Source organism: Thalassophryne amazonica, chromosome 4 (genome assembly GCF_902500255.1).
Source record: "Thalassophryne amazonica chromosome 4, fThaAma1.1, whole genome shotgun sequence".
Taxonomy (NCBI): Eukaryota; Metazoa; Chordata; class Actinopteri; order Batrachoidiformes; family Batrachoididae; genus Thalassophryne; species Thalassophryne amazonica.
Genome location: NC_047106.1, coordinates 51,497,678 through 51,523,437, shown reverse-complemented (window position 1 = coordinate 51,523,437; position 25,760 = coordinate 51,497,678). Strand labels below are relative to the sequence as shown.

Below are 25,760 nucleotides of genomic sequence, written 5' to 3'. Positions count from 1 at the left end.
TCTCTGCGCGGCACACAGCAAGCCAGTGGTGAGCACAGTTCAGCTAATCCAATAGCAGATAATTATTGAAGCTAATGTTTTTGCTATCGGATTAGCTTTTCAGATAAGTTTTAAAACCATCATCGGACCAATTATCTTCCGATAAATTTAGTTCCGATAACTTTCAGTCCGATAACATTTTTTGCTGGTAAAGTTTAACAGTCAAAAATGTTTGTAAACCCTAAAATCAAATATTTTAGTCCGTTTGTTGTGTTTTTAGGAGACTGGCTGCCTGTCGCTTGCCAATGATGTCATCATTAAGCGCAAAATGTGACTGGCCACTCGACGCAGGGAGCATTGTGGGTAGTGTAGTTCAGGTTCACTTTGGATGCTAGAGTGACTCATCCACTCGACACAAAAACAAAACAGACTAATTTTATCTGTGGCTGTAATTTAATCGCCAATACTCGGTGTGGGAGAGGAGCTCTCACTCTGTGTACAGAGGGAAGGACTTTTCTTCACGTTTAGACACTGTTTTGGATTTTTAACAAAAGGACGTTTTATGTGGATTTTTTATTCAGATGAATCCCACTGAAACTAACAAGTAAGAATTTATATTTACTACATGTATTTTTTCTGCCAATCAATGCATTAATGGATGTATTTAGGTTGTTTAAGTCACGGGGTTCAAAGCGTGTGAAAAAAGCGGTAGCTTTTAGTTCGTAAATGATGGTGTAGCTAATACCGAGATAAACTGTGACTTCTAATAGTGTGTTTTACTGCTTTTGAAAGATGATGACAGTGTTTCGGGTTTTATTTTTTTATTCATTCATTTTTCATGTGTTCTTTGTGTTTGTGATCCTTGAATTTACCCAGCAGCCCCTGCGGCGCTTAAAGTGAAACTGGTTTATCAGATGCCGACAGTGTAATCTGATGTGGCTGCGTCCAAATCAATACTAATAGTTATCGGTTATCTGTAATAAAGATAAATTTTTTAGCAGTTTATCGGTTTATCGTCATAAAAGATAACTTTCAGTTATCTGATTAATGGTTATTGAATGTTTTTTGGTTAGCTGTGCCGACCACTGCAGCAAGCGCAGGAGAAGGGGGGGGTTCTCCTAAGTTCTTCTGCAGCAGGAGAACGCGGCTATGGGAAAAGTTCTCCCACAGACAATCCATACCAATGAATCTTATGCACAGTTCCACGGAAATGGCACATTATGAGGAACGGGAAAAAACCTTCTGCGTGAATTAAACGGTGGAGATTCTCCTTTTCTTTTTTTCCCCCGTCTGCATATATAGTAATGGTAAATGCCACATTGGCAGAACCATTTATGAACATTAATACACATATACGCAATTTATTCTTGCAGGACAGAAGGTATGTAGTGCGTGAGTGAATGTGGTGTGCGTGTGTGACCCCCATCAGCCCTTCCCGATCACCCTACAAGATCCTACTCAAAGCCGACTGACAACTTCTATCAGGAGGGACCGACCATCAAAACAACACGAAGACAGACAAAAATGAAAGACAAGTGGTGAAAGCAATAATTGTGAAGTGAGACACCGAGGAGACGGTGCCCCAACATAAAACATGCCAGAACAAACCACCACACATGAACAAGCAGTGATAGCAACAGTCTGTTGTCTAGTTAGTGATTATTTATTCCCTAATCTAGGACACCAGAGTCTTGATCCCCTTGAGAGCACCCAAAACTGAATTGTGGTGTCGGCCACGAACAAGTGACCAGCCCACGATTCTCTTTTCTTGCCCGCAACAACAGACAATTAGAGTCCTGTTAGTCATGAATGACACCTTTAAATGGATTTGACAAAGGTTGATGAATAAATCGTGGATGCACTGCTTCTAAATCAGAACCAGCACGTCCATAATCAATGTAGAGAAATGATCATTTTCCATTACACACCCTCAGAAACAGCATAACGGCCCAATTGCAGCATCATTTTTTTCAGGCATGCTGTTATAACGCTGGCGAGAAGTGCATATATATATGTGCATGCATATGCACTCATGGATGTGGCAGATCATGTTGAACTGCCACACAAACGTGATCAGATTGGTTCGAATGCCATTTTCATTCTGTATGAACATGTGCAAAACATTCAAGGCAGCCACATTAAGTTAGCCGACTGTTTAGACTGCTCTCAGACTGCTGCCGAAGTCCTTAAATGCACCACGACACCTCCAGAATGTGGGTCAAATTTTCATTCGGATGGCATTTGGCCTCTAGTCTAACAGAGGTATTTATATTCAGTGCCCCACCTGAATCATAAAAATCTGTTCATCCTTTTTTTTTCAAACAATAAACCGAAAAATAAACCTCAGACTATCAAACTAGAAATAACCTTAGAAGAGTTCTCCAATGCCATATACCAACACAGTGCAGAGTAGCTACCTAAACTCTGTGAGTGAGATAGATTATCTCGTCAGTAGTTTTACATCCTCATTGAGCACAACTTTGGATGCTGTAGCTCCTCTGAAAAAGAGAGCCTGAAATCAGAAGTGCCTGACTCCGTGGTATAACTCACAAACTCGCAGCTTAAAGCAGATAACCCGTAAGTTGGAGAGGAAATGGCGTCTCATTAATTTAGAAGATCTTCACTTAGCCTGGAAAAAGAGTCTGTTGCTCTATAAAAAAAAGCCCTCCGTAAAGCTAGGACATCTTACTACTCATCATTAATTGAAGAAAATAAGAGTTCCCCAAGGTTCTGTGCTAGGACCAATTTTATTCACTTTATACATGCTTCCCTTGGGCAGTATTATTAGTAAGCATTGCTTAAATTTTCATTGTTACGCAGATGATACCCAGCTTTATCTATCCATGAAGCCAGAGGACACACACCAATTAGTTAAACTACAGGAATGTCTTACAGACATAAAGACATGGATGTCCTCTAATTTCCTGCTTTTAAATTCAGATAAAACTGAAGTTATTGTACTTGACCCCACAAATCTTAGAAACATGGTGTCTAACCAGATCCTTACTCTGGATGGCATTACCCTGACCTCTAGTAATACTGTGAGAAATCTTGGAGTCATTTTTGATCAGGATATGTCCTTCAATGCGCATATTAAGCAAATATGTAGGACTGCTTTTTTACATTTGTGCAATATCTCTAAAATTAGAAAGGTCTTGTCTCAGAGTGATGCTGAAAAAACTAATTTGTGCATTTATTTCCTCTAGGCTGGATTATTGTAATTCATTATTATCAGGTTGTCCTAAAAGTTCCCTGAAAAGCCTTCAGTTAATTCAAAATGCTGCAGCTAGAGTACTGACGGGGACTAGAAAGAGAGAGCATATTTCTCCCATATTGGCCTCTCTTCATTGGCTTCCTGTTAATTCTAGAATAGAATTTAAAATTCTTCTTCTTACTTATAAGGTTTTGAATAATCAGGTCCCATCTTATCTTAGGGACCTCATAGTACCATATCACCCCAATAGAGCGCTTCACTCTCAGACTGCAGGCTTACTTGTAGTTCCTAGGGTTTTTAAGAGTAGAATGGGAGGCAGAGCCTTCAGCTTTCAGGCTCCTCTCCTGTGGAACCAGCTCCCAATTCGGATCAGGGAGACAGACACCCTTTCTACTTTTAAGATTAGGCTTAAAACATTTCTTTTTGCTAAAGCTTATAGTTAGGGCTGGATCGGGTGACCCTGAACCATCCCTTAGTTATGCTGCTATAGACTTAGACTGCTGGGGGGTTCCTGGAGTGTTTCTTTCTCTTTTTGCTCTGTATGCACCACTCTGCATTTAATCATTAGTGATTGATCTCTGCTGTCTTCCACAGCATGTCTTTTTCCTGATTCTCTCCCCTCAGCCCCAACCAGTCCCAGCAGAAGACTGCCCCTCCCTGAGCCTGGTTCTGCTGGAGGTTTCTTCCTGTTAAAAGGGAGTTTTTCCTTCCCACTGTCGCCAAGTGTTTGCTCATAGGGGGTCGTTTTGACCGTTGGGGTTTTTCTGTAATTATTGTATGGCCTTGCCTTACAATATAAAGCGCCTTGGGGCAACTGTTTGTTGTGATTTGGCGCTATATAAATAAAATTGATTTGATTTGATTTTGATTTAGAGTGCAGACCAATAGTTGCATAATTTTGGAAAACAAAAATTCTCTGAAAATAAAGCCCCCCCAAGTAAATTTGTAATCTGATCCACTGACTCCAGATCATTATCAAATCTGCACCAAACAGAAGACAGTCACAGATAATAACACATTAAACATGCCTGATTCTCTTCATTGAAATCTACACATTATTCCTTGAGAAAATTATATAATGTCAAAAAAGTCTCATCACTCAATGTTCACCAGGGAAAAAATATGAAAACCTCCTGAAACCACTCCAAAATTCATTGGGCTCCAGGCCCTCACCCACCCCTCTGCTGTTTCATGAAAAATCAGTTCAACAGTGTTTTTATTTTTTTTTTTTTCAATAATCTTGCAAACAAATCAACAAGCCAAAAGATGTGGATGAAAATGCAAACCCCTTGGTGAGGCTCATAAATAAATCACAGTGCACTTGAGAACAGGGTTTTTACTACGTGTCAGCAGAAAGAGATTAAAAAATATTCATTAAAAAGTGGACATAAGATGCAGACAGACTAAATTAAAGGGTAAGAAACCTTCAGGGGTTTCTGAACTTTGAACGGTCACTGTTTGATGGCTCCAGGCTGAATGCTGATTGATTGATTAGTTGCCGATCTGAACCTTCCAGGCGCACTGCGTTTTGGTGCACAAGATGACAAAAGTGACAAAGAGATGGATGCTAGCGTCGCGACGCATCAGATTCTCTCTGCTGCCACTGGGGGGGAAAAAACATGTGAAGACGGCGTGTATCAAAGTGGGCTCTGGCTGCATTGCAAGCACACGCATGCACGGCACCAGGAGGGAGATGTCAGAGCCGCAGGAGCCTGTGCCAATAGCAAAACACACAGAGAGAGACAAAGGCAGAGACGCACAAAGAAACACAAACGTAAAAAAGAGGATAGACAGTCTGACATGGAAGCAAACAAAAAAATGGAGGCACATCACAACAAAGAACTGAGGAGAAGTTGCAGTGAAAGAAAGAGAGAGAGAAAATGAAGGTCTGCCTCACCTGACACTCGCTCATTGGCTCTTCTTCCTTGGTTTCTACCTTCTTGTCCAGGGTTTCCCCGGCAAGCAGTGACTCCAGCACGGGGCCGTCCGGGATCCCCCCCTCCTTCTTCAGAGAGGCCTCGTAGTCTGGAGAAATAAAACACTCAAAATAACACACCAGCAGCGGGCTCGTGTTCATGCTGGGATTCACAGTGGCGCCGACGGTGCCGCGAGCAGATCAAATTCAGCTGCTTCACTCAGAATTGAGAGCTGAGCCTCTGCAGAGTTTACGGTAAAATATCACCTGATTCACTGATTCATCTACATATTAGACCATAGGTGTCAAACTGATTCCAGAAAGGGCCTAGAGGGTGCAGGTTTTCTTTGTAACCACCAACTCCAGCAGGTGATTTCACTGATGAACATCACTTTGAGCAGATGGGAAGAGTTCATAGTATTAGACAGAGTGTAAAACCGATTCCACAGTATAGCCAGTAGTTAAACTCTTAAACGGACCGTCCCATTTCGTCTTACCAATCTTGAACTCAATTGGTACAAGGCGTGGGTCTTCGAGGATGTTTAGCCGTCTCTTCTTGCGCCAGCAGCGGGCAGGATATGTGTACAGCTGACCTGGTGCATGACCTGAAACCAAGAAAGAGACACACACACATAGATCAGTGGTGTCAAACCTGCATGGTGCAGGCCAAGAAGGGGCCTTGTGTTCAACACAGACTAATTTTGTTGACTAATATAAGATAGGAAATCCCCTGATGATGTCATCAGTGTGAGTGAAAACCATCCTGATTTAAAGAATGATTTGAGACTAATGGCTATCGTATAGCCATGATTTGTAGAGCATTTATTTTTAGCATTTACACACACACTCATCTTCAACCGCTTATCCAAGGTTGGGTGGTGGGGGGCTGGAGCTATCTCAGCAGTCATATGTACACCCTGGGCAGTGGTGGGCACAGTTCCACTAATCTGCTAACCGCTAATTATCAAAGCTAATGTTTTCATTATCGGATTAGCTCAGATAACTTTGAAAAGCATCATCGGACCAATTATCTTCTGATAAATTTTGGGCCGATAGTTTTTAGATCGGTAATATGTTTTTGCAGGTGAAGTGAATAAAGCATTAACAGCTAAAAACCTTCATTAAGTCTGATATCAAAGATTTCAGCACTTATTTGTTAAAGGTTTTGTAGCAGGAAAACTGCTCTATCCGGTTGTTAAGCTCTGACGTAACGCATCACGTGATAAATCTGTTTCCGGGTCCAAAGACCTGCAAGTTTACAATTAAAGTTACGTCTGTATGATCCTTTTAAGGATCTACAGTTTAAGTTTAGTTTATGTTTACAGTGTGTGCAAACCTCCATCCCTCTGTTCTCCACCTTCACCTCCGTTAACCGCATTCGTCTGTTTCTAAGGTAAGAACACTTAATAAAACTTTTTTCTTTTAATTTATATATTTTATTATGCACAGATAAAATATACGTCTGTTTGTTAATAAAAAATATTTATTACAATAAACAGGGCGTTAAAGTGCAAACTCTTTCTATATTGTGCCTGAAACTCTCATGAATATATTCTCTTGGTTTATAGACGTTACTTGTTATTGTGTTTGTTTTAAATGTCAGAAGAAGCTCAGGTTGCTTCTCCAATATTTTCCTGTTTGCTCTACAGTCTCTACTGCCATCTACTGGCCAGTAGTGTTCATGGCAGTATTCGCCCTAATGCCGCATTCACACCGGGTGTGACCAGACGCCACAAATTTGCTTCGGTCGCGTGGTGACGGACGCGCCACCATTGCCCGGTGTGTCGCTCTGCTTTGGCTGCGAAAATTCGCCCCAATGCGTCACTAAATAGGAGGAGCTTCCATTCCGCTCGCCGGCTCCGGTTGTCAGTCAAGTTAACATGACGGACCTTGATCACATGAAGTGAGTTCTTGTGGAAAGCTGACAAACGTCATGAGACGTTAACGATTCGGGGAGTATCATCATTTGTTGCAGGAGCTGCGTCTGGATGACGGCCGCTTTCAGCGGTCCTTCCGCCTCTGCAGGACCCAGTTTGAGGACCTCCTGTCCCGTTCACGCACGTACATGTAAACAATTAAAAAAAAAAAAACCTCTGCTCCCCCTGCTGTGGGGCTGCTGCTCGCTCCAAAACTCTGTCATAATTGTGTTTAGAAAGCAGTCACCATTTGTTCTCCAAGTATTATACATCTGTGTAGTTACTTAATAAAATAATCTTCAGGGACGATTCGCTCGTGCATGCACGTAAGAGAAAAAAGAAAGAAACTCCGCTCCCCCTCCTGCGGGGCTGCTGCTCGCTCTTCCCCAAAAAACTCTGTCATAATTGTGTTTAGAAACCAGTCACCATTTGTTTTATTATACATCTGTGTAGTTAATAAGTAAAACAATCTCCACAGATGATTCGCTTGCACGCACATGTTAAAGAAAAAAAAAAAAACCTCCGCTCCTCCTGCTATGAGGCTGCTGCTCGCTCCAAAAACTTTGTCATAATTGTGACATAAAGGACAAAAGAGACATAGGTCCTGCTCACAGGCTGGCTACCAGAGACAGGACATGTTCACATCTTCAGTCAAACTCCAGACATCTCCACGTCACTACATATTCAGTCCCTGATTGGTCATCTCGGCGCGACAAGATGAAAAAGTTCAGATTTTTCAACTTGGGGAGGAGGGCAACGCAACGTGACGCAATATCACGCCACAAATACGCCAATCGCTTCACTCGCGTCGCTTCACGCTGCGTGACTTGGCGCTAAAACACGTCCTTCCATTGGAATTACATGGCAACCTGTCGCTGCTGTCGCTCGTGTCGCGCCCGGTGTGAACGCAGCATAAGTATTGAGATATCCCATAAATTATCATTCTTTGCGCGCCTGATAGTTGTTGCAGCCTCTTGCTGCAGCTAAAGAAAAAATATACATTTTGGTTGTATAATGTTCATTTACAAATGTCGTCGTGGATTCTGTTGTTTAAACTGCAGAACTCTCTGGGAGTAATAAAAAAAACCCTGTACTCAAAGGATTATGGGTAAGGTCTGAGCGTCTGGGCACCAGTAGATGGCAGTGTTCTATGCATTTTGACCCCAGTTACATCAGACCGTTGTCAAACCACAACTTGACTTAGTTACGGCTTTTACAAATTGCTTTTTGTAACATATAATTAAAATGGAATATTTTATAAAAACACATTTAAATACCAACACACACGTCATGTCACATTAACATGTTGGTTTTTAAATAGAATGAGTCAACCAATCAGTGTTAGTGGAGGCTCATTTACCCATAATCCCTTTGGCAACTGTCTGTGTTTGTTACAAAACTTCAGAATTAGTACATTATTTAAAACTAAAATGTATGTGTTATATTTTAACTTTGTACAAATGACAGAATTGACATTAATGGAGTTATTCTATCCATATTAATTTTATTCATAAATCAAACCATAAGTCAGCACTGTTTTATTTTCCAAGACCTCCGCCTCAGCGACACTGCTATTCAGTAGAGAGTTGAGCTTTGTGGCTCCTCTCAACTGCTTTGTTGCTACAAGCTATGTAGTAAACAGGAGCTTCCAGCAGTGGGCAGGATGCAGAGATACAAGTGCTGACTCATTGTTTGGGTCTGTGGTTGCCTTTGACGCTAACAGAAGTGATCATGGTGTTAAAAATCAAAATCAGCTTGTTAGTAGTTGCATGTGTACGGGAAACAATACTGAGAGTTATCGGTTAGCTGTAACTTCTGATATATTTTTGGGTGGTTTATCAGTTTAGCTTTATAAAAGATAACTTTTCAGTTAGCTAATTATCTGTTATCGAAGCTAACTTTTTTAGCTGTGCCCATCACTGACCCTGGGCAGGACGCCAGCCTGTCACAGGGCCACATAGAAACACATTCACACCCGCACACACACCTACGGGTAATTTTATGTTTCCAGTCCATCTAACCTGCATGTCTTTGGATATGGGAGGAAGCCAGAGCACCTGGAGGGAACACAGGAAGAACATGCAAACTCCATACAGAAAGGTGGGAATTGAACCTATGACCTCTTTCCTGTGAGGTAATAGTGCTAACCACTAAGTCACTGTGCTGTATAGCATTTATTGCATGACAATTTCAAAAGTCAGTTTTGTGCACAATTTGTTAAATACAATTTTCAATAGAAACCATTAAGTAATTAGAGTTTCACTGATCTAATATTCTGGATTGTATTATTCCAATATTGACCAAAATTACTCTGCATCAGATAGAAGAAATTAAATCAAATCAAATCAAATCAATTTTATTTGTATAGCGCCAAATCACAACAAACAGTTGCCCCAAGGCGCTTTATATTGTAAGGCAAAAGCCATACAATAATTACAGAAAAACCCCAACAGTCAAAAGGACCCCCTATGAGCTAGCACTTGGCGACAGTGGGAAGGAAAAACTCCCTTTTAACAGGAAGAAACCTCCAGCAGAACCAGGCTCAGGGAGGGGCAGTCTTCTGCTGGGACTGGTTGGGGCTGAGGGGAGAGAGTCAGGAAAAAGACATGCTGTGGAAGACAGCAGAGATCAATCACTAATGATTAAAAGCAGAGTGGTGCATACAGAGCAAAAAGAGAAAGAAACACTCAGTGCATCATGGGAACCCCCCAGCAGTCTAAGTCTATAGCAGCATAACTAAAGGATGGTTCAGGATCACCTGATCCAACCCTAACTATAAGCTTTAGCAAAAAGGAAAGTTTTAAGCTTAATCTTAAAAGTAGAGAGGGTGTCTGTCTCCCTAATCCGAATTGGGAGCTGGTTCCAGAGGAGAGGAGCCTGAAAGCTGAAGGCTCTGCCTCCCATTCTACTCTTACAAACCCTAGGAACTACAAGTAAGCCTGCAGTCTGAGAGCGAAGTGCTCTATTGGGGTGATATGGTACTATGAGGTCCCTAAGATAAGATGGGACCTGATTATTCAAAACCTTATAAGTAAGAAGAAGAATTTTAAATTCTATTCTGGAATTAACAGGGAGCCAATGTAGAGAGGCCAATATGGGTGAAATATGCTCTCTCCTTCTAGTCCCTGTCAGTACTCTAGCTGCAGCATTTTGAATTAACTGAGGGCTTTTCAGAGAACTTTTTGGACAACCTGATAATAATGAATTACAATAGTCCAGCCTAGAGGAAATAAATGCATGAATTAGCTTTTCAGCATCACTCTGAGACAAGACCTTTCTTGTCTCAGAGTGACAACTGAGACAACAGTTAAACACACACACACACAAAGCCCGATCCTACATAAATATTTTTCCTATGGGAGTAGAATATTTGTTCCACAGTTTGAGTTGATGTTTTGGTCAATGGCTGTGCTAGCAAAATACATCCAGACAAATGTATTTATTAAGAGAGTAAATGTTTTAAAATGGCGAACTTGTATCAGACTGGTAATATACATCAGTATCAGCAGATAATGAAGGTTCCAGTATCGATTTCATATCGAACATGACAAAAAATAGTATGGTACATTCCTAAAAGCAATGCTCCCATATTTTAGGAATCAGACCAATGGCATTTATTTTTGAATTACTTCCACCTACAAACTCAGGAGGACAGAGGTCACCTCCCTCTGTCTGTCCCTCTCTCTGTGTACATCTCAAAAAGTAATGGACAGTTGAAAAAGCATTGAGACAGGTGGACCTTGAGTCAGTGAAGAATATGACAATGAAATCCATGTGAAAACTTTTATCTCTTTCTTTTCATTTTCTGTCCTTTTATGAATAATGAATGAATGATGAATGAATGATGATTTATTCAGACCAACAAAGAAAAGAAAAGACAACATTATGTACTCAACTTAAAAAAGAAGATGCCATAAGCCTGCAGTATTCAAACAATAACTCTTGACCATACATCCAGTTTATCCAGTCCGAAAAGGAGTGGGGGAAAGTAAGAAACGTATTTATTCCCACTTCCTATTTCAACCACCACTACTGCAACTTAAAGGACGCAATCCTAATGTTACTGAACAATTTACATTCACAATATCGCAACACATAGAGTACAAACTCATATTTCTTCACCAGACACATATCGAGAGAACATCACCTCTTTACATTGATATTTAAACTGATTAATACCTGGACATCACTTGAGTTCCTCCGTCAGGTTATTCCATATTTTGATGCCACAAATGGAGACACAGAAACCTTTCCTGGTCGTCCGAGCGCCAGCAATTTTAAAATAATACACGCCCCTTAGATTATATTTTCCCTCTCTCTCTCTGAAAATTTCTTGAATTCTAAAGGGCAGTTGCTTATTTTTCACTTTATACATTAATTGAACAGTCTTAAATGCAATCATATTGTAGAGTTTTAATATTTTAGATTTAATGAACAATGGATAACCTGCATTATGAATTGTTCTTAATGCTCTTTTTTGGAGAATGAATAATGGTTGCAATGTAGTTTTATAATTGTTGCCCCAAACTTCAGCACAGTAAGTCAGGTAGGGTGCAACCAATGAACAATACAGAGTATGTAGTGCTTTCCTTGTATACTTATGTCTTTTTTTTAAATTTCCAAATAACCTTATTTTAGTTTTAGACAAATTTAGTGATAATTTATTAATATCTAACCATCTCTTTAACTTTATAATTTCAGTTTCTTAATCAGATAATAATTGTTGCAAATTTTCTTCTGAACAAAACAAGTTTGTATCATCTGCAAAGAGAAGTGCTTTAAACAGATCCAAAACTTTGCATAAATCATTGATGTACAAAATAAATAGTTTTGGTCCAAACATGGAACCCTGAGGAAGCCCACAAACAATGTCCAGATATGAAGAACAGTAGTCCCCGAGTTTAACAAACTGTTTCCGGTGTAACAGTTTATCTTCACCCCTGGATAACTTCCCCCCCAGGGGGAAGATATCCTAGGATATCTCACGCCCTGGGGTGAAGTTGTCCTAGGATATCTTACCCCCTACCCCACCCAATACCCCCCCAATATCTTGCCAAAACGAAGTTTTGCAACATATGTTTGTCAGTATGTATGTTTGTTTTTTTTTGTTGTTGTTTTTTTTCTGTAATCATTGCATTTTTCACATTTAGCTCAGTGTGCAGCACACAGTTTACATCACAGACTCTTGCAACTTCACAGATAGCACCTCTAGCAATGTACCTTTCAGTACACAAAAGGATCAAGCTCAACGTCAAAGGTCAAGCTCACAGGAAGGTCAAAAACTAAATTCAACTAAACAAATTTCTTGGTCACAATTTTTGAAATTTTGCCTCCAAATTTGGCATGCACATAGTGATAGGCCTTGTTTATAAGCCATTACCTTGGATGAGTGATTGACATTGACCCTCAGTGTTTCACTTGAGGTCAAATGTCACCTAAATTCAGTTAAATTTCAGATTATAGCCCGAGCGGATAAAAATGATTTATTGATATCTTTATGATATCTTTATTAATTCTTTCCCCTGCTGAGCTCCTCGTCCAGTGAAAATCACACTTTCAAATAATCATATTTTTCAATTTCATGCTACATTTATAACATGCATATGTCGTGGACATGAATGAGCAAAGCTCATCAGCATCTCACCATGTCATTTAGGTCCTTCAGACTTTATTTTGAGTAAATGCTTCAAGGGAGCATTAGCATGGCAAAAACCTTTCAGATGCTTCTTTATTTGCCTCTCACATGCCTGGAAAAGCGCCTCGCCATCTAACCATGTCCTTTAGGTCCTTCAGACATTTTCAGTAAAATTGTTCTTGAGAGCATGACCTTTCAATTTGTGGGGGGGCTCTACCCCCTATATTCCCCACCTTTTTAAGCATTTTTCTTTTTTGCTTTTCAGCTGACCCCCCTAATTACAGCCCTCTTAACCCCCTGCCATTTTAAGCATTTTTTTTAATGTAGATGTAAATTAATATTCAAAGTTTTCAGCTAGTTGACAGTAGGGCTGCACAATATGGCCAAATTATCGTATCTCAATATTGTCATATAAATTGTCATGTAAATGTCACTTATATACATGCTGTCCATATTCTTGAGCTGCTTAGGTGGGTAGGGAGAGTTCTCATGGGATAAAAAAGCTTTTCAACCTGCCATCTCTGGTTCTCAAGATCAGGCACCTAAGTGGCTCTACTCTCTTTTTTTTTTTTTTTAAGATATTTATGTGTATCTTAGTAAACAATAGTACAGTTCCACTTTAGATTTGGAATGTATAATAGAAGATATAACTTACTGATTGTCATATCAATATGATAAACGTTATGACTATGATTTGACACAAAGTGCAGCAATGGTGAAAATTAAACATTCTTAAACAGAACAGTAATAATACCACACTCATTTTACACTCATCATAATGTTAGGATACTGTGCCCTCCAAAAGTATTGGAACACTTGGAATTTCGCACATTTTAATTTGTTTATGCCATTTTAAATACTAGAAATACAAAAAAAAAAACAAAAAAAAAGAATTAAAATTTCTAAAATTATCTTCCTCAAACTCAAACTGAAAGCAAATCTCTAAAACTTGATAAAACCTGTAAATAATAATCAGTTTTATTGCCAGTTTTCTTCAGACAAGTCAGGGGATGGAAACATGAACGATATGTCTTGGACTTTATTTACATCAATTATGAAGAAATACAAAAGTTTCTTTCACCAAAACATCAAATCTCAGCTTTCATCTGAAATGTACTTTCTGTCAAATTGTAGCTGAACTTTCAGGTCTTCTTTTTAAGAAAATCCTCCTCTACACCACTTCATCAGGAAGCTGGATTTTATATTTTTATTTCATTTATATCAAGTTGTAGAGATTTGCTTTCAGTTTGAGTTAAGGAAGATCATTTTAGAAAAAAAAAATGTATTTGAAATGGAATAAACAAATTAAAATGTGTGAAATACCAAGTGTTCCAATACTTTTGAGGGCAACTGAGAAACACTGAGGAGCAGCATCTTACTTAGAGTGGAATCCTGCAAATGGTGATACAAGCATCAAATTTGGCACAAATAATCCATAGACATGAATGCTTTAAAAAATAAATAAATAAAATTGATTGGCCACTTGAATTTTCAGTAGGCAGCCAGGTAGGGTTCAATTGAAGAATTACACAGGGGTCAAAATCAGGGGTGGGCAACTTGTTCCAGAAAGGGCCAAGAGGGTGCAGGTTTTCTTTGCAACCACTGACTCCACCAGGTGATTTCACTGATTAACTAATTCCATCTGATCAAAGTGATATTAATCAGTGAAATCACCAGAAAACCTGCACCCTCTTGGCCCTTTCTGGAACAAGTTTCCCACCACTGGTCTAAATTAAAAGATGCTCCAATTATATAGAAAACTACACCACATTATTTGCCTGATCATAAAGATTGCAAAAAAAAAGGTATAGTTTGGCCAATCTGTGACTGAATGTTATGGAGTTATGAGGTAAAAGTAGCAAGAATGGTGACAAAGGTCAGTTTCAGTTTGTACAGGGGTCAAAGGTTAAAGTTGCTCCATTAATTTTTCTCCAGCTGTATTTGTGCTGAATTTGATGCTTGTATCATTATTTGAAGGATTGTTTCAGTTATCTGCTGCACTAATAAGCCAACATGAACAAGCTGCTGTCTTAGCTTTAAAATGTGTACAAAAGGCAACCCGAATTAAAGGAGAAATGCTGCTTTTAACAACCTGGACCTCATTTCTCAATCATCTGTGTCCAATCAGATTTCAGGAGAGTCCAGTGAAACCCCGGCCTCCTCTCTACCTCCACCCGTGCCAGGAAGTGTTTGACATTTGAACATTTCCTGTTTCACTGTGAGTGAGAATTTGGCACTTCCTGTTTGAGTGTGAGTTTGCCACTGAGTTCCCGCGAGATTCCATGAGATCTCGTCTGTCAATCCAGGAAGTGTTTGACATTTGAACATTTCCTGTTTTACTGTGGATTTGAAAATCGGCACTTCCTGTTTAGGACGCCCTGTACCGTGAGTGTGGCGCTTCACTCATATTATTCTGTTAATTTTTATCTGCCACTCTTTATATTTATCACCTAGTTTGCACAAAAGAGATCTGAGAAAGGTGGCAGACAGGCCTCTCATTTTCATTGTTTCTTAAACATATGTTTGTTTGCATACTATTGTGTCTGTGTGTATGTGTGTGTGTGTGTGTGTGTGTGTGCTATATTTATTTAAATGGTAAATGGTAAATGGACTGCATTTATATAGTGCTTTTCCATCTGCATCAGACGCTCAAAGCGCTTTACAATTATGCCTCACATTCACCCCAATGTCAGGGTGCTGCCATACACACTGGGTCAGCTTTGGTTGTAGTTAAGTGCTTTATAAATAAACATGGTATGGTACTGTGTGTTCTATACATACCCTGTGGATATTTTATGCAAAACTAAATTGGAGTATTTTCCATCACATCACATATTTCAGGTTGTCAATCAGGTCCATATATTTGTAGAGTATATTTGGAAGGGGGATTTAAAGATACTTCAGAATAGGAACTATTACTATTGTAGATAGCTACAGATACGTACAGAAACAATACCAATATAATTTACCATCAATCAAACTGCTTCATCTGGGGGCCATAAAACATCCATGAAATATAGAGTTTACAGGTTGTTCTATCCTGACTGGGCCTTATTAAGGTTTGGGTTAATCAGTGCTGCCCTGTAGGAATGTTGTTTGGGGGAGCATTGGGGAGGTATACTGTTACACTGGTTTTGTAAGTAACTTTTAAACCAGTTCATAGCCACCCCTCTGATCCCATACAGTTCCAACTTTTGAAATAATATGTTGTGCTCTATTGTGTCAAAAGTCTTTCTTAAGCCCCTGTCACAGTGGCATATTCATAGAGCTGCTCATTGTGGCGTTGTGTTTCATTTAAATACGCGCATACTCAGCCTTTTTCAGTGTTCATTCATACTTGCAGCCGCGTGTGTTCGCATTTTAATGTGTGCACACATTCGCGTGTGCCATGCCGCACCAGTACAGTGCTATTTTCTGCCTCTGTGGAAGTGCGCTCTGTTCTCTACTGCATCGTGTGGTGCGGCTCAAAAACACAGTCATTTAACATTATTATTATTATTTTTTTGTCTTGGTGGATCACTTTCATTGTGTCCAGATGCTGCTGAGTCTGGCTGTGGCAAAGGCTGCCCTGAACGAAACACTGTGACTCGTTAAACTGGTAGAGAGCGCTTTTATTGATAACGCGCAGTCTCACTCTCTCTAGAGAGAGAGAGAGAGAGAGAGAGACCGCGCGCCCTGTCAGACTCCTTAAAATAAAAAGCATGTGCGCTCTCTCTCTGTGTCACAGAGAGAGAGAGAGACCGCGCGCGAGAGAGCGCTTTTTTGAAATGATATCATGAGTCTAGTATGATAAAGTGAAGCAATGATCTTGCAGTATTTATAGCTCCAGAAGAACAACAGGGAGATGTGAAATGGCGCATAGTACCGTGTTGAAGCGTGGGCGGGCTCACAATAGCGGACAGTAGTACGGCGCTGTGTGTACTCGCGTGAAGGCTCCATGCTGTGCTGTACGCCGAAGAAAATTAAACATGTTTAATTTCTTCTGTCCTACACGTGTAGCCCTCAACATACTGCTGTGTATTGAGAAAAAACTCCTCGTGAAGTGGGCGTAGAGCTGCTCATTACAGCGTAGACGATACGCTGTAATGAGCAGCTCTACGAATATGCCACTGTGACAGGGGCTTTAGGTCAATAACTAAATCTACTATTTCCCTTTGATCCATACATTTATTGATCTCTTCTGTTGAATCGAGCAGTGCCAGTGCAGTGAATCTTTTCACTCTAAAACCATACTGACTTTCATCAAGAAAGTTGTGTTGTTCTATAAATTTTTCCAATCTGGTATTATAAAGTTTTTCCAGTATCTTTGAAAATTGTGACAATATAGACATAGGCCTGTAATTAGTAAAAAGATGCTTGCTACCAGATTTAAATAAAGGTATCAGTTTTCCCACTTTCATACAATCTGGAACAATTCCAGTTTGAAATGATTTATTGAAAATATGTGAATGGTTTTGAGATTGCAATAATTATTTGCTTTACTAAAGACATATGTACATTATTATAGTCTGTTGACTTTTTACTTTTACATTTAGTAACTACATTAATAATTTCCCTTTCATCTACTGGGCCAAGAAACATTATGTGCGGGTTTCTGTCAGTTAATTGAGAATTTTCCCATGGGCTGTGTGGAATGTCATCTGCCAGATCTGGCCCAACATTAGCTAAAAATGTATTGAAACTATTCAATACTTGGCTCATGTTATATTCATCTTTGTTGTTATAAGTAAAGTATTTAGGAAAGTTATTCGATTTGGGTTTATTTGATATAATACTATTCAGTATTTTCCATGTGTCTTTTATGTTGTTTTTATTATCGTTTAGTATTTTTTCAAAATATGATTTTTTACAGTTTTGCATAATAGGTGTTAATTTGTTTTTATAGTTCTTATATTTAATCTCTGCCTCTCTTGATTTACTTTTAATGAATTCTCTATATAGCATATTTTTCTTCTTATAAGCCTTTTGAAGACCTTTTGGCAGGGCTCGAAATAGTACGTGCATGTGCTAGTTTGTGCACGTATTATTCGAGCGGTGCACGTAATTTTATAATGCACTAGCACTTGTGCAAGTAACTTTATCCAAGTTTTATCAACTACACTCAACAAAAATATAAACGCAACACTTTTGGTTTTGCTCCCATTTTGTATGAGATGAACTCAAAGATCTAAAACTTTTTCCACATACACAATATCACCATTTCCCTCAAATATTGTTCACAAACCAGTCTAAATCTGTGATAGTGAGCACTTCTCCTTTGTTGAGATAATCCATCCCACCTCACAGGTGTGCCATATCAAGACGCTGATTAGACACCATGATTAGTGCACAGGTGTGCCTTAGACTGTCCACAATAAAAGGCCACTCTGAAAGGTGCAGTTTTGTTTTATGGGGGGGGATACCAGTCAGTATCTGGTGTGACCACCATTTGCCTCATGCAGTGCAACACATCTCCTTCGCATAGAGTTGATCAGGTTGTCAATTGTGGCCTGTGGAATGTTGGTCCACTCCTCTTCAATGGCTGTGCAAAGTTGCTGGATATTGGCAGGAACTGGTACACGCTGTCGTATACGCCGGTCCAGAGCATCCCAAACATGCTCAATGGGTGACATGTCCAGTGAGTATGCCGGCCATGCAAGAACTGGGACATTTTCAGCTTCCAAGAATTGTGTACAGATCCTTGCAACATGGGGCCGTGCATTATCCTGCTGCAACATGAGGTGATGTTCTTGGATGTATGGCACAACAATGGGCCTCAGGATCTCGTCACGGTATCTCTGTGCATTCAAAATGCCATCAATAAAATGCACCTGTGTTCTTCGTCCATAACAGATGCCTGCCCATACCATAACCCCACTGCCACCATGGGCCACTCGATCCACAACATTGACATCAGAAAACCGCTCACCCACACAACGCCACACACACTGTCTGCCATCTGCCCTGGACAGTGTGAACCGGGATTCATCCGTGAAGAGAACACCTCTCCAACGTGCCAAACGCCAGCGAATGTGAGCATTTGCCCACTCAAGTCGGTTACGACAATGAACTGGAGTCAGGTCGAGACCCCGATGAGAACGACGAGCTGGTTTGTGAACAATATTTGAGGGAAATGGTGATATTGTGTATGTGGAAAAAGTTTTAGATCTTTGAGTTCATCTCATACAAAATGGGAGCAAAACCAAAAGTGTTGCGTTTATATTTTTGTTGAGTATATAAGCACCAATAGAATGAACCAATAAAGGAATAAATAAGGAAAAAAACAATTTCCAGTGTGTTGTCTTCGTCTTCCCTGCGTTTTATGACTCTCACACATGGAGCAAGTTGCTGTGCTCTATTTGTTGTTTTCACGCACGCACATGTAAACAAAGAAAAGAAAAAAAACTGGCTGGCTGCAGTTCCTCTCTCTGTCTGCCCTCAAACTCTGTCATCATTGTGTTATAAACCAGTCACCATTTGTTTTATTATACATCTGTGTAGTTAATAAAATTATCTTCACGGACGATTAGTTCGCGTGCTCACGTGAAAAAAAAAAAACTGTCTGCCGCTGCAGTTCCTTACAGAACCCGGGAGAGGTCACTTAAAGTGATTTTTTTTTTCTGGCCATAATAATTTGTGCGCACGTTTTCCTTTAATTAAGCCCACAAATTAATAAAACGTGCTCTCAAATTAATAAAACGTGTGCACGTTTTCCTGACCGTGATAATTCGTGCACACATTTTCCTTTAATTGAGCCCTCGAATTAATAAAACGTGCTCTTAAATTAATAAAACGTGCGCACGTTTTCCTGGCTGTGATAATTTGTGTGCACGTTTTCCTTTAATTGAGCCCTTGAATTAATAAAACGTGCGCACGTTTTCCTTTTGTTCAAAATGAAATCCATAATATAAGCTAAACTGTCATACTCATGAGGGGGAGACGCTTCACCTTCAGCATCCTTTTTAATGTGCTTAAACTCCAGATGATGCCATGCTGGGCAGCTGGAGTTCTCTGTATGTCCTTGTGCACCCAAATCATGATGATATACCCTGACCAGATCCATTTCTAATGGGGAAATTTATTACACTGTCTGCTGGTTTGTTGGCTAATAGCCAACATTTATGTGTCAAGACAATATTGAGTGCACATTTTATAAATTGTGGTCACGTTTAAGTAGATCGTGCCCTTGTTTTACTCAAATGATGCTTAAAAGGTGCGCACAATATCATAAAACGAGCGCAAAATATAATAAAACGAGCGCACAATATCATAAAACGTGTGCACATTCTCTCCACATGCAAAACATTTTGAGATGACACTTCCAGGGCTCCGTAGTTCCTCGCTCTATCTCCCCTCAAACTCTATCATAACTGTGTTATAAACCAGTCACCATTTGTTTTATTATGCATCTGTGTAGTTAATAAATAAAATAATCTTCACGGACGATTCGTTCCCGTGCGCACCTGAAAAAAAAAATATCTGCTGCTGCTGCTGCTCTCCCCTCAAACTCTCCCCAGAGAGGAAGAGCTTTACACATCAGAGGAGGTGTTTTAAGGTTGATATAAGACTGATTTTGGTTGTGCAAGTAACTTTTTTTGGTGCAAGTAATTTTTTTTATTACTAGCACCAGTGCAAGTAGGTTAAAAAATGTATTTCGACCCCTGCATGGGTTAGCTTTATATTTATTATTTTTACTATACAGTATATCTGGACAATTTTTATTGTATATATTTGATAAATATGTTTACAAATTTGAAATATGCTAGATTAGCATCTTGCTTCTCATATATAGGATTCCAAATATGTAAAAGTAAATCATTTTTAAGGGCAGTGATAGCTTCTTCTGATTGCATTTGCTTATAGTATTGTATTTTATCAGTACTTTTTTTTTTATTTAAATTAAAAGATGAGTTACTATAAAGATTGGCAAATGGTCACTAATTTCATTGATTATTAGGCCACTTAATGTTATTTCAAGGACATCACAAAACTCGAAACATAATCTCATGCCACTTAGAATGCCATTTGTTTTTGTTTTTTTTTATCTATTTTTTTCTGTTTTGTAAACATAACACTGGGGGCTTGAGACAACTTTTTTATTTCAGTACTGCACAGGGTCAAAATTTCCTATCATGAGACTAATAAAGGATTATCTTATCTTAAATAATTTCAAAATTTTAATTAAATGTGGGTTCAAACAAATCTAGTGGAGAGTGAACCAGCTGACACACACAATATTAACACATTTGTGCAATTCCTACCCCCCCCCACACACACACACACACAGACACACACAGACACAAACACATATGCATTCTCTCTGGAATACTCGGTGCCAGCGGCGTACCATTGCCTACAGGGGTGTCTGACTCCCTGCCAAAATACAATGATGTTGCAGTGAAAAAGAGCCAAACCCACAGGGAGGAGAAGTTAAAAAAACTGAGGCATGAAAGGTGGGAAGTCTGAGAAAGAATGGGAAAGACAGAAACATGAAGATCACAGGCAAGAATGACTGCAGAGAGAGAACGATTTCTAAAATGCAATAACTTGCAAAAACACACCTGGTCCACGGTGGTTCTTCTCCATCCAGATGTAACAGTTGTTCTGGGCCACGCCGGTCTGGGAGTCCAGGAAGGGGAGGCGCATGGAGCGCTCAGCACACAGACGGGCATTATAGCTGCGACAGTGTTCAATGGCCTCCTTATAGAACTCCTCACCAAGGCTGGGACAGAGGGAGGACAAGCAGGAAGGAGAGACACACACAGTGTGAAGGTCAAATGTAAAGGACAACATCCTTAACAAGTCAGTAGGTAGGATATCTGTCAGAATGTAATCAGAGATACTGTATTCTCTGGACTATAAGTCATGCTCTTTTTAACTTGTTTGCCTGGTGCTGTGACTTAGATTTTGAAGTGAAGTATGTCAAAAATATAATGCATTATTTTCTACAGCCACAAGATGGCATGGTCTACACATGTGACAAGCTGCTCCTGTATACTGATTCAATTTATTTAGTTTATATAGCCCCAAATCACAACAAAGCTGCCTCAAGGTGCTTCACACAAGTAAGGTCTGACCTTACCAACTCCTACAGCAAGCACACAGGCGACAGTGGTAAGGAAAAACTCCCTCTGATGATACTGAGGAAGAAACCTCAAGCAGACCAGACTCAACTGCTTAGGCCATTCTCCCAAAAAGGTTAACAATACAGAACACCACAAAACAACAATTGAAGAGAGTCCATGCAGGCGTCCAGTCCACCGGCGGTGGGGGTCATCGAGTCACTTGTTGGATCTGTTCCTACAGCAGAGTCCGTCCTGCGTTTGCCACAGAAATCATCCAGTCCAGCAAGTGGATCCAGCCACATCTCGGACAGAGGGAAACAGAAAACAGAATCAGTCTGCCAGAAAAACTACACTTAAGGTATAATTCATCAGCATTAAGCAACAGAAAAACAGAAGAAATACTAAGGTGATCACCGGCCACTAGCCCTAAGCTTTACTTAACAGACCCAGACTTTAGAAAAAGTTGAGGCACAGACCTGCTCTGTTTACTAATAAAATTAATTTAAAATGGTAGGAAGCATAGTACCATACTATGCCAGTATGCTAACCATACGAAAGGGAGAATAAGTGCGTCTTAAGTCTGCACTTGAAAGTCTCTACCGAATCTGACTGTTTTATCTCCGTAGGGAGATCATTCCACAAAACAGGTCCACAACAAGAGAAGGCTGATCCAAATGAGGAATTGTCTGAGCCACTGTCTGAAGCAGAAGGTGGCAGTAATCTACCATTAACCTGGATACCAACCACTGTAAAATATGAGGAACAAGATGTGAATAAGGAGGGCGTGCTGGGTCTTAGTGAATAAGTGAAATTAATAAATCATGCACCCAAACTGAAATAATAATAAATAATAAATTTCATAGTACTTGGCACTCAACTTGTTTGCACTTTCTGGGACAACTGGAACCACAACAGAAGAGCATGGCTAGGCTAAGGTAAGGCTAAATATAAGGATTTCAAAAAATGTACAGTCATTTTAAAAAGCTTAAATGTGCACACATTTCACTCTGCAGTGACATTTTCATGTGTTCACTGGCAACAAGAAGCCCCATACTAATTACCCTGTTAGTTTCTGATTGGTAACAGTATTTGTGCTATGAGTAAATAATGCATAGATTAAATTAAGGTTTTTGATGGCTGAAGCAGTAGCACAGGGTTTCAAAAATAAACCACACTTATCGACCGATGCAACTTATATATGTTTTTTACTCTTCGTGATGCATTTTGACCAGATGTGAGTCATACTCTGGTGAGAAATACAGTATAGGCTGGAAAATACAGGCTCTTATATGTGAATTCTCTCTATTCCCACTTCCAGTCTTATCCTAATTGAAATTGGGATATGTGAATCCTTATTCTGTCTGCATCATAAGTGTTAAAACCACTACCCGTACTTTCTGCAGCACATTTTTTGCACAATGTATGGACTGTGTTTTCTCACATGTACAAGCGTGACTTTGATTAACATTCAGGTAATACTCCTCCTGTCTTTGTTCCTCCGCTGCCCCACCACCACCCGTCTCCCTGCTCCTTCTTACCTGTTCTTGATGACTGCGCCTCCAGATTGCCTGTAGGGAGAAGAAAAAAGTGAGTCATTCCTTCCCCGTACCCTACTCTCTCCACTCCTTCCACATCTCCTTGTTTTACTTGTAGATTCTTTGCTCTCTTTCTCCTTTTGCACATCTCTGCATTGTCTTGCTTCACCTTTTTTGTGGTTGATGTGAAATGTTTTTCTCCATTATTGCATTCTTTTTAAAATTCTCCTCTTTTTCACACTTCTCTGCTGTTAATCACTCCTCTCTGCTGTTTTCCTGCTGAATGCAGATATCAAGGTCATGCTGTTTTACAGACGGCAGATACGGTACACACAAAATGAAAAAAATGTTTGCAGCTACATCACTGAGTCTACAGCTACAAACACAATGCAGTGCAATTGCAAATAAAGATGTTTTTTCATGTTTTTGCACCACCATCTGTAGATGACAAATCATTAGCATTTGGATGACAAAACACGGCGTGTTAAAATCTCAGAATCAAATGTTTCAGAGTTGATTTTACCCATTATAAACACTATTAAATGCTTTTTGTGTTGAATCTTGCAATAATAATGCAAGAGTGTTGGAGTGGTTCCTCAGAACTGATCACATCAGTGTTGTTTCAGCTCTCCCTGTAAGTGTTATTTTTGAAGGTGAAATTTAGTGGGCTTTCCGGGCTTTCACTTGCAATGGTGCAACCACCCTATCACCTCATAACCAGAAGGTTCTGGGTTCAAACCCAAACTGAGGAATCTGTCTGTGTTATTTCACTAAACAATGCCCAAAGAGTGTTGAAGTACTATTTATAGCATTGAAAATACTCTTTCATATGTCATAAAGTAGCACTGCGAGTGTCAGGAAGTTGATATTATTCATGACTTAATGTATGAACAGAACTGACAAGGACAATTTTAACTCTCGAGTGGAGTATTTCAAGTATTCAGGTCTTGGTCATGGATGGGGGTAAGATGGACTGTGAGGTTGGCAGACAGATTGGGCTGATGTTTTGCTGATGCTGGACCGGAGAAGAGGCACCAGGGAACACCCAGGATAAATTGGAGGGATTATAGTTCTCATCTGATTTTGGAACGCCCTGGGAAGCATAAGTTTAAGGGGCTGACAGTGGACATGGAAATGTGGGATGAGCTGCTTTTTTTGTTGCCACTGTGACGTGAACGCGGATAAGCAACAGAAAATTAATTAATTAATTAAATTTAGCTCCAAACATTTGAGATAGTCTAAATTTTAGCAGTATGCGAGCTAACAGTGAGGATATTGCTATTTCATAATCTACACCTCTTGTCAAAATTGACAGTATATCATGTCACATGACTGTGGCCTCAACATGATAATTCATTCAGTCATTCATTTTCTATACCCGCTTAATCAAATTAAGGGTCACGGTGGAGCTGGAGTCCATCCCAGAAGTCACGGGGCGAGAGGGATGGTACACCCTGAACAGGCCACCAGTCTATCATAGGGCCACATGTAGACAGACAAACACATTCACCCTCTCACGCAGTCAATTTAGAGGCACCAATGGACCTAACCTGCACATCTTTGTAAGTGGGAGGAAGCCAGAGCACCTGGAGGGAACCCATGTAACTACGAGGAGAACCTGGGACCTTCTAGCTGTAAGGCAAAGTGTGTGTGAAAATGAAAAATGAAATTAAAATGAGTGTGTGCGCAAAAGAGCGAGAGAAGTTTGACGTGTGCCTGAAATACTGTTTTTCCAGGGATGCAAACTAGAACACAATCTATCCAATACTGAAAAAAAAGAGAAAACCCACAGTAACTCCTTCAGTTAGTGACAATTTAATTCAAGGTATTAACTAAATTAGGTTAACAAGTTAGTATAAATGTTAATTCTTCAGTTAATTTGGATCCTTTTAATTCCTTTGAGTGTTAGCAATTAAAGGCCTTTTTTAAGTTGTTCCAACCATTCTCTTTTTTCAGTAAAAGTTGAAGAGTGGAATTAATTCATCTGAGATCAAATTATACAGGGAAAAAATGAAGTAATTCTTCGGGAGTTATAAAAAAAAAAGTCTTGAAAACCATTCAGGATTTACTGAACCATGGCCTAAGGTAAATCAGTTTCTGTAAATATGTTTTCGAGATTTCAATTTGTCCAGCTAACAATCAAACAAGGTAGAAACACTCTTTGCAAATATCGATATCTGCCTCAGTAAAATACTACATTCAATATCCTCAACAATGAGGAAAATAGACAAATCAGTGACATTGTGAACACCTGTTGAATATTTTGTAGAGTCCCGACCCACTGAGGCATGGACTCTACTAGACCTACCTATCAGAACCAACATTAACGTCATCAGCAATTACAGCTTATGTTGGGTCGGACCACACAGGCCAGACTTAGCTCACAAATCGCATTAACAATCCTTGGCAACCTATGACCTTGTCGTTTGTCACCAGTTTTCCTTCCTTCGACCACTATTGGTAGGTACTGACCATTACAGACCAAGAACATCCCACAAGAGTTGTAGTTGTGCAGGTGTCCT

The 25,760-nt window shown here is 39.7% G+C and overlaps 1 protein-coding gene across 5 annotated transcripts in view; it reads right to left on the bottom strand.

The window, feature by feature from the left end:
• The window catches only part of dpf1 (D4, zinc and double PHD fingers family 1), a 181,374-nt gene that overhangs the window by 121,199 nt on the left and 34,415 nt on the right, over positions 1-25,760 (bottom strand). For all 5 annotated transcript variants that reach the window (XR_004560015.1, XM_034167881.1, XM_034167880.1 and 2 more), the window contains exons 2-5: positions 23,242-23,271; positions 21,200-21,360; positions 5,606-5,713; positions 5,091-5,218 (exon numbers count right to left, since the gene is read on the bottom strand). Coding sequence is in view for 4 of the 5 variants with exons in the window: in XM_034167881.1 (XP_034023772.1) it covers positions 5,091-5,218; positions 5,606-5,713; positions 21,200-21,360; positions 23,242-23,271 (427 nt within the window). In the remaining variant the exon portion in view is untranslated. The remainder of the gene's footprint in view (positions 1-5,090; positions 5,219-5,605; positions 5,714-21,199; positions 21,361-23,241; positions 23,272-25,760) is intronic.